This window comes from Ursus arctos, unplaced genomic scaffold (assembly GCF_023065955.2).
Source record: "Ursus arctos isolate Adak ecotype North America unplaced genomic scaffold, UrsArc2.0 scaffold_9, whole genome shotgun sequence".
Taxonomy (NCBI): domain Eukaryota; kingdom Metazoa; phylum Chordata; class Mammalia; order Carnivora; family Ursidae; genus Ursus; species Ursus arctos.
Window position 1 is genome coordinate 78,271,144 of NW_026623111.1, and position 13,252 is coordinate 78,284,395.

The 13,252-nt window shown below is 36.0% G+C and overlaps 1 protein-coding gene across 3 annotated transcripts in view; it reads left to right on the forward strand.

Annotated features, from left to right (window-relative positions):
* The window catches only part of METAP1 (methionyl aminopeptidase 1), a 68,577-nt gene that overhangs the window by 37,620 nt on the left and 17,705 nt on the right, over positions 1-13,252 (forward strand). For all 3 annotated transcript variants that reach the window (XM_026509678.4, XM_026509679.4, XM_048211748.2), the window contains exons 3-8: positions 2,337-2,449; positions 3,605-3,665; positions 7,715-7,806; positions 8,980-9,063; positions 11,234-11,372; positions 12,879-13,010. In XM_026509678.4, coding sequence (XP_026365463.1) covers positions 2,337-2,449; positions 3,605-3,665; positions 7,715-7,806; positions 8,980-9,063; positions 11,234-11,372; positions 12,879-13,010 — 621 coding nt within the window. The remainder of the gene's footprint in view (positions 1-2,336; positions 2,450-3,604; positions 3,666-7,714; positions 7,807-8,979; positions 9,064-11,233; positions 11,373-12,878; positions 13,011-13,252) is intronic.

Genomic DNA, 13,252 nt, shown 5'->3' on the forward strand with positions numbered 1-13,252 from the left:
TGCAGATACTTATTTACACTGTCCTGTGTGGTCAGTCTTTTGACAAAGACCAATTAGTACAGAATTTTGTTCCTGACCCCCCAGGGCAGTTCATGCTTACTAGGTATCTGTCAATATGTCCGGCATTAAGAGATCAAATTGATCCTCAAATGTAAACTAACTTACTTTTGGCGTGTAACTTTCCCTAAATAAATTATACCTAGGGAGTAGAAAAGAAATTGCCATAATTCAGTCTTCACGTATTTAGGTAGCTTTGAGTTATATTATTTGTTGGAGGTCTGGTCTTAATTCTCTTTTGAAAATAGATTGTGGAAGGGCCCCAAAGCACATCAGCAGGAAGGTTTTAAAGATTGTACACCTTTTCTTTTCCCTCCACGCTCCCCGGGAGTGTGTCAGACCAAAAAGCCTACATCTTGATTGCTATTCTGTCCTAGGTTTCAGGTGAAAATTATTCTTGAAGTTCCTGTTTTGGACAGAGCACTTGATGCAATTGATAGCGAAGCAGGCATCCATTTGCCTGCATTTTGAACTGTTTTCTGTAATGTTTGACACAGGGGGTAATGAATGGAGTCCATTTTGTCCTGGAATGCAAAACAGTTTTCCTGTTGACAGTCACGTTCACGGTGGCTTTCTCGAACTCCAGAGGGGAGAAAGATCTAAAATTCAGAAGCATGGTGGAGCTTTTCTTTTCCTTTGCTACTCTTAATTCTTATTTTCTAGTCTTACTCTTTTCTATTCCTTTACTTTATATGTAATATTATAATTGCATTCTCTTCCAAAGTAATGTGACTGGAGTGGCTGTATTTTTGCAGTCTTGTCCGTTGTCCCTCAGCTGCCTTTCAGTCCCAGGTTGACGACGGGCTCTGTGGAGAGGGTACTGCGCTGGGAACCAGTGTTCCTACATGTCTCAGCCACACTGCCTCAGTTTCCTCCTCTGTAAAATGAGGAGTCCGTTAGTGTAGACTGTCTTTTTGTTGTTGTTAACTTTAGTCACCATGCTGTACCTGACATGCCTAGACTTACTGATCTTATCAACTGGAAGTTGACACTTTGGGACCCCCCCCTTCACTCATTTCACCATTCCTCTCTAGCTTAACATTATGTGAGTATCTCTTCTCCCCCATTTTGGATGTTTAGATTGTTTAAAGGGGGGAGTTTTATTTTTCTTGTGCACTTCAGAAATTATTTGAAGTCTGACTTTTATTTTTTTGTTTTATTTTTTTATGTCTGACTTTTAAAAGCTATGATAGCTTAACAGTAAACAGGAGAAGGTCAGTGTGCGTTGGGAGGTGTAGGAGGGATTTGAATTCCTCCTGTGTAAAAGTCTTAGGTTACTTTTATTTTGCTTGGTGGATAAGAGATGTAGTCAGGGCACTGATATGAGACACCATCGAGGGTCTGTTCCATGTGCAAAGAATTCTTAGGTGCATTAACATGTATTAATAACTAGCCTGGTAAGAGTGTGTGTGTGTAATTCTTAATTTTTCTACTGAGTTCTCAGTAATTTTCTATTGATCTCCCTCCTCTTATCTTTTTTTTTTTTTTTAAAGATTTTATTTATTTATTTGACAGAGAGATAGAGACAGCCAGCGAGAGTGGGAACACAAGCAGGGGGAGTGGGAGAGGGAGAAGCAGGCTCATAGCAGAGGAGCCGAATATGGGGCTCAATCCCAGGACTCTGGGATCACGCCCTGAGCCGAAGGCAGACGCTTAACGACAGAACGACCGAGCCACCCAGGCGCCCCACCCTCTTATCTTTGACTTTCCTACTTCTGTTACTCCCTTTCTGAAAAAAGGCATATGATGACTATAGGATTTTCAAAGCATTCTGAAATACTGGTCTGAAAGCTATTCGTCAGCTAAGTGGGAAATTTTTGTGTTTTACTTTAAATTTGCTGTGGAATTATTTAGAATCTGTTCTTTCAGTAAGAGCACAGAATCCATTTATAACATCTGTTCTCAGCTGGAAAGTTTTGCCTAGGTTTAGATTTTATATTTCAAAAAATGGGCTTCCTATAAGTTGACATTGTAGAGAGAATACATTTAGCATTTTCTTGGGAAAGGAGTTCTGTGAGCTACTCCTATTTGATATTGTGTAAAATCTTATAGTATCTTTAGCTTGGGTCTTTTCTCCCAAGATACTTTAGATCTTTGAGGAGTCATAGGGTTGTGAACATAGCAAGAAAGCTGATTTAGGTTAGGGTGGAAGTTTGCTAGATGTTTATGCCTGGGCTGCAGGGCTAGATTTCCAAACAAGTGATGAAGTATTTTGGTGCTCAGTAGCTTGACAACTGAAGTATTTCTTTCTCTTTTTTTCTTGTCTGCCCACCTCCTAGAAGATGAAAAGGCCAAGCGAGAAGTGTCTTCCTGGACTGTAGAAGGTGATATCAACACTGATCCGTGGGCAGGCTATCGATACACTGGTAAACTCAGACCACATTATCCACTGGTGAGTAAATAAGGTAATAAAAATTTTACATTCTTTTTTTTTTTTTTTTAAGATTTTATTTATTAGAGAGGGGGAGAGGATAAGCGGGGGAGGGGCAGGAAGAGAGGGAGAAGCAGAGTCCCCACTAAGTGGGGGAGCCTGCTGTTGCTTATTTGGCTCAATCCCAGGATCCTGAGATCATGAACTGAGCCAAAGTCAGACACTTAACTGACTGAGCCACCCAGGCGCCCAAAATTTTACATTCTTTTAAACCGATTTTCAGAATTTTCAGTTTCCTAAAAATGATACAAATGTTTTATATTCTACTTATAAATCATATAATCAGGATTAAAGTTGCATTCTAGCTCTTTAGGTTTTATGATGTATTACTTAGAATTTAGGATAATTGACAGTCATGGGCAAAGCAGAAAAAATTTTAGGTGAAAGAATTAAAAATTCTTTAGTCTTAAAAAGAATGAGGTAGAATAGGTGTTTTTCTGGGCAGCAAAGTGATGGTGTCTATTACTATTTTCCTCATTTTTTTAAAGCAGGATATATTTCCACCTTAATTTAGATACGGCTTTTCTGCCACTCCCAGCCCTTCCTATGTTCTTGGCAGGTGGACCTCAAGAATCTTAACATAGGAATCGACTTAAGTTGGCATCTGTTTGCCATCCTTAAACATTTAAAAATGCTTTACTGATGGTTTTCTTTTTATCAAAGGAGTGTATCTTTAATTTTTTTAAAATTTGGAAAAATACAAAAAACATGAGAAAGTCTCTTTAATTCTACCTCCAGAGATAATGACCAGGAGCACACTGATGTATATTTACTTCGAGACATGATTTTATTATTGTTTTTGGTTTGCTGGTTTGTTTGTAGCAAACATGGGCACCTTGCTGTGTGTGTCATCTTAAATCCTAACTTGTCCACTCTCCTTCTTTCTTAAATATCCTCAGAAAGTGGCATTAGTCTGGGAAAGGAAAGCTTAGTCTTCATGAAATAGGTACGATATTTAAGAGGTCATTTAAAACTTGTTTTCCTTTTATATGATACGAATGAACTTTTATCTTTAGTGTTTTTTCCTCTACTTTTTTTTCTTTGTTAGCAAATTTTAATAATGAAAGTTACTTTCAGATTTGAATTGGTTTTAACTAACCTCTTTGATGTTTTTAGATGCCAACAAGGCCAGTGCCAAGTTATATTCAAAGACCAGATTATGCTGATCACCCTTTAGGTAAATTCTGTGCTGATTCTTCATTTTTCAATTTGTGGGCTTGGTGACTACTGCAAAGGAAAGGAGTGTTTTTTTTGGTAGAAATTTTTCAGTGCTGGATTTCCAGTAAATGTAAACATGTTTTTCCGAGAACATTTGCAAGAATTAAAGATTCTTTCCTCCCTTTAGAAATCTACCCAATTCTGAAAACGTTGTTTATGTAGCTGCTAACGGCTACATTCAACATAAAGTATTTTGTGTTGTTCTGGCAAATTCTAGATTAAAAAATTGTTTTGATTTTAACATGTCCTCCTACCTCCATTATGTAGTATCTATTTAGATAAAAAACAGCTTGTGGAGGCCTTGATTGAATGCCTAACTAAAGACTCTGGGCTGTAGCAGTAATAGAAATAGGATGATTATGATTCTATAACTGGTACTTATTTCTTCATGACTCTGTGTCAGGCACTGTGCTTACTTCTTTACGTGCATTCCTTTCTCCATTTAATACTTTGACCACTCCTGAGTTGGGTTCCATGGTCTTCTCCATTTCATAGCTATTGATGGATATGGAGAGAAGATAGGTAATTTGCAGCACAGGGTAGTGGACCAGTCTGATTTTAGGGTCTGCATACATAGCTTAAGTTGGACTATGGGAGATTACTGATTTTGCATGTGTAAAATGTTGAGTATCAGTATTTTTCTGTGGTTTAATCTACTAAGCTAAGTTACCTTTGCTTTGTTCTCTAAGAAGTGGGGAGGTGTATAACTTCTTATGAATATAATTTTATTTTTTTAAGATTTATTGATTTATTTTAGAGATAGAGAGGGAGAGTGTGCACGGAGAGTGGGAGGGACAGAGGGAGAGGGAGAGAGAATCCGCAAGCAGGCTCCCCAGCTGAGCACGGAGCCCATCTCCAGGCTCAATCTCACGACCCTGAGATCATGACCTGAGCCGAAATGAAGAGTTGGCCGCTTAACGGACTGAGCCACCCAGGCGCCCCATAAATATAATTTTAAGATTTAGTTAAACTCCACAGTTTCAGCTGAATTGAAGGACAGGACAGTCTGAATGACAGAATATTGTTAAGGATGTATAATTTCATTACTCTATACTTAATATTCTTGAGTATAGTTTTAAGTTGTTTAAAAAAATACATAGACAAGGTAAATTCTAATAGGATAAAATGTTATACAGTGAAAAGTAAGTCCTGCTCCCCAGAGGTAACCACTGTTAACAGTTTTTTGGGGCACTTTCTAGAGATATTTTATGTGTGCACACATAAATACCCTACCCCCAATTCCACACAAAAGGAACAAACTGTATACCCCTTTTCACCTTGTTATATTTTCTTAATCTTTTTTGGAAACATTCTGTATAAACCCATGTAAATCCACCTCTTTCTTTTTAGTGACTGAGGTGTATTCCATTGTGTGGAAGCATCATAGTTTGTTAAACCAGGCCTCTGCTAATGTATGACTAGTTTATTTCCAGGTTTTTGCTTAACAATTTGACTGCAGTAACTCTTCTTATAATTACATCTTTGTGAACGTGTGAGGTTATTTCTGTAGGTTAATTGCCTAAAGTAAATAGGTAGATCAAAGGATGCATGCATTTTTTATTTTGAGAGGTACTGCAAATTTCAGAGATTTTGCCATTTGTTACTCTCATTAAAAACATGTGGGGGTTTCTTTTCCTATATCTTCCCCAGTTTAGAATGTTGCCAAGTTTTATGATTTGTGCTGATTTTTATTATAATTTATATTTTTCAGTTGTAAGGTTGAGCATCTTTTTATATGTTAAAGGTCATTTGTATTTTTTTTTTTTTTCCTCTTGATCTGTTTATATCCTTAGCCTTTTTTGCCCTGGTTAGATTTGTAGTTTTTTTCTATACTGAGTTATAAGCGCTCTTTCTATATTTAAAACATAATTCTTTGATGTATGTGCTATGCTATAAATGTTTTTTCCCAACTAAACATTTACATTTTTCTTTGTAGCATTATATTTATGACAAACTTTCAATGTTTTTCTGTAATAAAATTTATCAGTGTGTTCTTTTAAGGTGTCTGTGGCTTTATGATAGAAAGACCTTTTTGGTTCAGATACTAGAAAAAGATTTTCTCCTCTTCCACTGTTCATGGTTTCACTCTTTTTGTGTATGATAAGATTTTTTTAATCCTTTTATCATTTATTATTAGTTGTTAAATAGGGATGCAACTCAATTTTTCTCAGAAGAATATCTCATTTATCATATCACTAGTGTTTAAACAAATCAGTTGTCTTTTAATTGATTTAAAATGTAATCTATGTCTTTATAGTAAATTCTCACACTCTGGGTGTGTTTTTGGTTTCTAAGCTGTTTCATTAACCCATTTGTCTAATTGTGTTGTTGCCAAATTCTTTTAATTATTATTGCTATATAGTGTTTTAATACTTGGTTAGCCTTGTTGCCCCACCTTTCCTCTTTTTCAGAATTTTCCTGGCATTCTTGCATGTTTGTTTTTCCATGTGAAATTTATTTTATTATTTTTTCCATGTGAAATTTAGAATCCGTTTGTCTGGTTCCCGGAAATATCCTGATGCCATTTTTTATTGGGATAGCATTAAATTTATAGACTAATACTGGAAGAATTCTCATCTTTACAGTATTGAGTATTCCTACCCAAGAATAGGGTGTTTTTCTCTTTTGTCTCCTTTTATGTCTTTTAGTGGCCTTTTCAATTTTTCTTCATTAGGTTTTTTTTGTTGTTGTTAAGATTATTCCTGGATACTTTATCTTTTTTAGTTACTCTTGTGAATGGTATTTTCTGTATTTTCTAGCAGTGGTTTGTATAGGGGAAAGTTAGTTGACTTTGATGTATTTATCTGATATTCTGCTAGCTTGCTGCACTCTTATTTCTAGTCATTTGTTATGTATTCCCTAGTTCTAGGGACACGTAATCATATCTAAAAATGATGAGGATTTTGTTCTTTTCTTTCTAGTTTTATACATCTTTGTCTTGTTTAATTATGTTTGTTAGTACCGTCAGAACATTGTTAAATAATACTCCTGACAAGTGGATATTCCATGATGGTTCTTAACTTGAGATTTGTGTTTGTCGTGTTAAGTTGATAGCTGGCCGTGTTATCAGAATTATCTTTCATGATGGTCATTTATCTTTCCTCTCTTAATCTGTGGCTCTGATGAATTATATTAATAGATTTGTAATATTGAATTATCCTTGCCTTTCCAATATGAATCTCATTTAAGTCATGCTCTATTATGTTTTTTGAATTCTGTTTGATAATATCTTATTTGGGATTTTTATATCATTTATAAAAAAGCTTAGTTTATGGTTTATTATATTCTTTTTTGTCAAATTCTGAAATTATTATACTGGCCGAACACTTTCTAAATGTATGAATAACTTGAATTAAGCTAATTTTATTAGTGAAGATTTTTAGGGAGGTATTTTTCAAACTTTTTTGCCTATGACCTAGAACAAGAAGTGGATTTTATAACATGATCTGTGTGAGTGTGTGTGTATGTATGTGTATAAATTAACAAACATTCCACAACAGCATTTACTCCTACTCTATATGATTTAGTCTAATATCTTCTCCTCCATTTATTTACTTAAAAAAATGTTACTCATGGTCCACAACACTGACTTAGGTTCTTGTTTAAAAAAAGTCAGTGAGTGTAATTGGTTCATCAGTTGTTGGTATATAATTGCTTCATCAGTTGATGATCATGAAAGCAGTTTGTAAATTGTATGGTACTCTTTAAGTCTGAATCCTTTATTGACCTTATCAGCTTACTGCCTGTCATGTAATAAGTATTCCATATTGACTGATTTCTGATAGATCTGGGAGTTTGTTCTTTAGAATTCTTTCTTCAGTTTGTTTAGCAACTTTCGTTTTCATGTTGAAAATATTTTTAAAAATATCTGACCTGGCCCTCCCAAATGATGAGATACTGTTGTGTGAAATAATGAGGCTTGACGATTATTGTGTCATCAGGAAGACAGTTATGCTAATAAATACTACATCTTTCCATTCATTTTGGCTTTTCTTACTGATTTTTCAGGAATGTCTGAATCTGAACAGGCTCTTAAAGGTACTTCTCAAATTAAATTACTCTCATCTGAAGACATAGAAGGGATGCGACTTGTATGTAGGGTAAGAGTTATTTTTTTCCCCATGGGGTAAGATATGTTTAAGTGGACATGAAATAATTAGACATGACATCAATGATTTGTTGATTTATAAAGGTAGCTAATGTTACATGTGAGACGATAGTGAGCCATACTTGCTTTTCATTAAACTATTGTTAGCATATAGTTTTATGGAACTATTGTTTTCTACATCGATAGCTCAGATATAGCCTGTTTGAAAAATAATATGGCAGGTAACCTAGTTTAGTTGGCAGTCACGTTTTTGGCCCAGTGTATTTTTTTTTAAGAACCAGGTATTTATGATATTTTGTCGTTTTATTTTCACAAGTCATCATAACATAGGGCAAAGTTTAAGGCTTTATATAACATGAAGTTAAAGCCTCTGTTACGAAATACAGTAGCCCACCCTTAGCTGTGGTTTCGCTTTCCACGGTTTCAGTTACCCGTGGTCAGCCAGAGTCTGGAAGCAGGCGGTCCTTTTTCTGATGTGTTCTCAGAGGGTCGTTAGTTTCCCAGCGCTACATCGCAATGCCTGTGTCATTCACTTCATTTTATCTCCTCATGGAGGCATTTTATCATCTCACATCATCCCCAGAAGGGGGGGTACGGCGTAGTAAGCTATTTTGAGAAAGAGAGCACATTCATGTACCTTTTATTAGAGTATATTGTTATAATTGTTCTGTTTTATTATTGTTATTAATCTCTTACTGTCCTTTATTTATAGATTAAATTTTATCATAGGTTTGTATGTAGAGGAAAAACATAGTGTATGTTGGTTCTGGTACTGTCTGGTTTCAGGCATCCAGGAGGTCTTGGAACATAGCCCCTACAGATAGTGGGAGACTACCGTACCTAGGAAGTATAAAAATGTGAGAAGACTTAACTTCCATCAGTTGATTATTGTTTAGATTCCTAGGATATGCATTTTCACATAGAAGTCAGTCACGCTTGCTTATTAAGCTAGTTAGCCCAATTTTATTTATATATTTATACACACATCTATTTATTGATGGACATTAGATATGTGAGTGGTTTTAAAATGAAAATTCAAGATTATAATACTCAGGGTGAGATTTGTTTTACAAATCTCTCACAAAATCTGAGATGGTACAAAGGGTACCGATTTCTGTTTCTGATTCATTTCTTCTTAAATGTATTAAATGTTTCTCTTTTACAGCTTGCTAGAGAAGTGTTGGACATTGCCGCTGGCATGATTAAACCCGGTGTAACTACTGAAGAAATAGATCATGCTGTACACTTAGTAAGAACTTTACTTTTGAGAATGTTTTTCACACTATTAGATGTTTCAGGCTTCTAAAAATTAAGTAAACTTAAGGTCTGAATGTCCTAAGTAATGTCTAAATTAACATAGCTAATTTGAAAGCAGGTTTTTACTTTATTTCAATATAGAAAATATTCAAGTCTTTATTCCCATTTTTAAGTATCTGTGATTTTGAGGTCTGAGGCAAGCTTGAAATATCTTGTTTCTAAAAACCTCACATTTTACAGTGTTTTAGTTTAGTTTTTATAAAATGATAATTTTATAAATTTTTAGTGCTTTATTTTTTTAATACTAGTGCTTTAAATAAATCATGCCATTACATACATTAAATATTCTGATATAAAGAAGAATATAACTTCTGAAACTAGATTAGTAGAAAAATGTTCCCTTTCATATCAAAGCAATAAATAGATAAATTTTTGTAGTAAGTATGATATAGGGATATCTTTTATATAAAGATTGCCTCTCCATCATGGAGAAACCTTAGTACATGAGTAGTAATGAATGCACACGTCATGTTAATAGATTGTTCACAAGAGAAGAGCCATAATTAGTTAATAAATCACGTGGAAAACTGATTAAACCTGCTGTGGTAATAAAATGCAAATCATGAAGACCTACTGAATTAGTTCAGTATTTTGAAGATGTTTATTTATGGAGAAGATGAAGCTGGTACTCTTTTACGTGGTGGTGCTACTGTAATTTGGGACCACCTTTTTGAAAGGAAATTTGACAGTGTGTTTTGAGCCATCAAAATGTTCATAAAATTATTTATTTATTTATTGAGAGAAAGTGCGCGCCTGTGCGTGTGAATGGGGGAGGCACAGGAGGGAGAAGCAGATTCCTCCCTGAGCAGGGAACCCGATTTGGGCCCTGATCCCAGGACCCCGGGATCCTGACCTGAGCTGAAGGCAGATGCTTAACCAACTGAGCCACCCAGGTGCCCCCAGGTGCTCTTTTACATTCTGCTTTTACTAACTCATTTAATCTTGGCAACAACTCTACGAAGTAGGTATCACTGTTGTCTCCATTGTATAGGAAAGGAAACTGAGGCAGGGGTTAATTACCTCGTCCAGTGTTAGATACACCTTGTAAGTGATGGAATTGGCATTTTTAATCAAGACAGTTTGCTGTGTAAACTACTGTTTATACTTGCTTTGAGACGTATGGAAGCATATCATTAAATAAGGGGAGAGTGACAGGCCTGTAGTTATATTGGATGTAACATTTTTTGTAATTGAGGAAACTTAATTTAAATTTCCAACAGTAGTGGAATTGCGAGTAAAATTGTGTATTTCACAAATCTTATTATATGCAACTATTTAGAAATTATTAGTCTGAAGACTGTGTGGCAATGTGGAGAGAGAAATCATGTATGCTATGACTCCCACTGTATAAAAACATTCAAGTAAAATAAGACTTGTTAAGGAAAACCAGAACATTTTCTTAGAAATTCCTTTGTTCTTCCATATGAATGTAGTGATTAAAATGTATCTGGAAGTACTTTATCATCTCTTAATTGTGTTGGTATTTCTTTTTTGGTCATAGGGATATAGGCTTGTTATATAAAATATTATAATTACATTAAAAGCACATGTTAATATTAACTTTAAATATTTTCTTTATTTTAAGTAATATATTTTTAATAAAGAGTACTTAATTCTAAACTAGAATCTTCATATACATATCATTTGTGTGTATTTGTAAATATTTGTAATATGTGAATTTGCTCTTTTGCAATTATTAGTAAAGTAGTTTGCATACAGTCTGGTATATATCGTTTAAGATAATATTTACTTTTCTAAAATATTAAGTTCACTAGCATCTGTGCAACAAATTTTTTCACATTTTTCAAATTTTAAATTCTGGCTAATTGGGGTACCTGGGTGGCTCAGTCCATGGAGCGTCTGACTCTTGATTCGGCTTAGGTCATGGTCTCAGGGTGGTGAGATTGAGTCCCGCATTGGGCTCTGTGCTTGCGGAGTCTGCTTGAGATCCTCTTCCTCTCCCTCTGCTCCTTTCCCCACTCGCACACTCTCTCATTCTAAATAAATAAACAGTCTTAAAAAAAATCTGGTTAATTGCATAGTGATTAATTTTTTCTTTTGCACAGTCCAAATTATTTTCTCTGTATTTTAACTTATTATAGGCATGTATTGCAAGAAATTGTTATCCCTCTCCCCTGAATTATTATAATTTCCCGAAGTCTTGTTGTACGTCAGTGAATGAGGTGATCTGCCATGGGATTCCGGACAGACGGCCCTTGCAAGAAGGTGATATTGTTAATGGTAAGAAATACGCAAGTGTGACATTTGTCCCCATCAGTGAAGCAATAACAAAGTTCTGGGAGTCTGATAGTGACTTCTGTTTTGTTCACTCGCTTCCTATCTTTAACTTATCCTTTTTTTTGTATTTAAAGTTTAAAAGAAATCTTAAATCTATGGAAACATTTTTTATGATTTTAAGATACTGCTTTTAAGATACCTCTAATATATGTTTGGTACAGCATGAATTTCTTTAATGCCAGTTATCGTATGTGATTGATAAATAGGTGAAAGATGTCAGTGAAATGTGGAAGTAATGTTAATTCAAGTGGGGTTTTTTCCCCCCTTTTCTGTTTCGTCCTGATGATTTCGAAGAGATCAGGGCAGGCTTTCTTACAGATAAGGAGAAGTTTTTAGTAATACCTGAAGACCCTAAGAAAAAAGCTAAAATCCTATAGAAGTCCTTACCTTGATGTAAGAAGTTCAGAAGGTGGCTTTAAGGACGACTGTGTTAAACTATCTTGCAAGTGCAGAGGAAGGGGCTGCCAAGATATTTCCCTCTGATTAAAAGAAATACCGACAAAGAAGGCATCCCTAGATGGTATTTTTAATATTGATGAACTCGGTCTCTTTAGTAATCAGTTATCTTCAAAGGCTTATGTATCAGACGGGGAAACATGAGCCCAAGCGGTAAAGGCTGCCGGGACTGCACTGCCCGCGATGCCGGCTGGGAGCGATAGTGGAGACAACCGACACTTCTTGTTCCGGTTATAACAGTTAGGGTGTCTGTTCGTAGTTGTTGAGTGCTCTGCCCAACCCTGTGTTTTGTACAAACCGTCTTATTTTTGTTACATGCATAACGTCTGTGGTTTTTCAGGGATGTATGTGTCATGCTATCCAACACACTGTATTGTGATATTGTAGGTTGATTGAAAATTCATGGTTTAAAAATCCTATTTTAAGGTACACATTTAGTGTATTATAGTTGTGTACTAGTAGCCTGTCCTCTTAACTATGGAGACAACGGGAGGGATGAATATTCACAAATAAGGAGAAGGCAGATGAGTCTTTGAAAAATAAGTGTAGAATAGTGCAAGTTTTTCTATTCACGGATGTGCTAGGGGGAGGAAAAAACTTGTCGAAGATGGTAAGTGGAAGCAGTATTTTCTTTTTAATGTCAAAATGTAGCATAGTCCCCCATTTAATGCTATTAATGTGGCTTATTGATGTTGCATGAATGTCTCCTCAGTGCATTTCTTCTGCCACACATGATCTGATTACTACTGTACGTCTGAAAGCCCGCCTTCTGGCTTGTGCTGCATGACCCCTCACTTTTATCCACAGTGAGTTTAGCTGCATTTCAGGCAGGGAGTGTCTTTCAGGAAGTCACGCTGTATCCCGTAGCGTCTACTTGGAGACCGCAGAAAGTGTCTTGCTCGTGAAACTGCTTGATGCTGTCATGTTGGAGAAGTGACTTCTATTCTGAAATAAAAACAAATGTGGTCTTTTTACTTGTACGTTGTTTTGCAGTGGACATCACTCTTTATCGCAATGGTTATCACGGGGACTTGAATGAGACGTTTTTTGTTGGAGATGTGGATGAGGGAGCGCGGAAACTGGTGCAGACCACGTATGAGTGCCTGATGCAAGCCATCGACGCAGGTCAGTGTCCGTGCTGGGCACCCGCTGGAGCTGCTGTGTGTTGATGGGGCCTCACTGGCTCCTTCGTGCACTCCTTGTCCCCGCCAGCTCCGCCTCTGCCCTACCCTGAGTTAGCTTGGGGTTTTAGCGGTGCTGGATTTACGGGTGATTTGGGACTCTCTTGATGAGGTGGACCACGTGACTGCTTGTCATCCTTTATCTCTTTTGTGATTTATCTGCCTTTTCTTTGGCTGATAAATGAG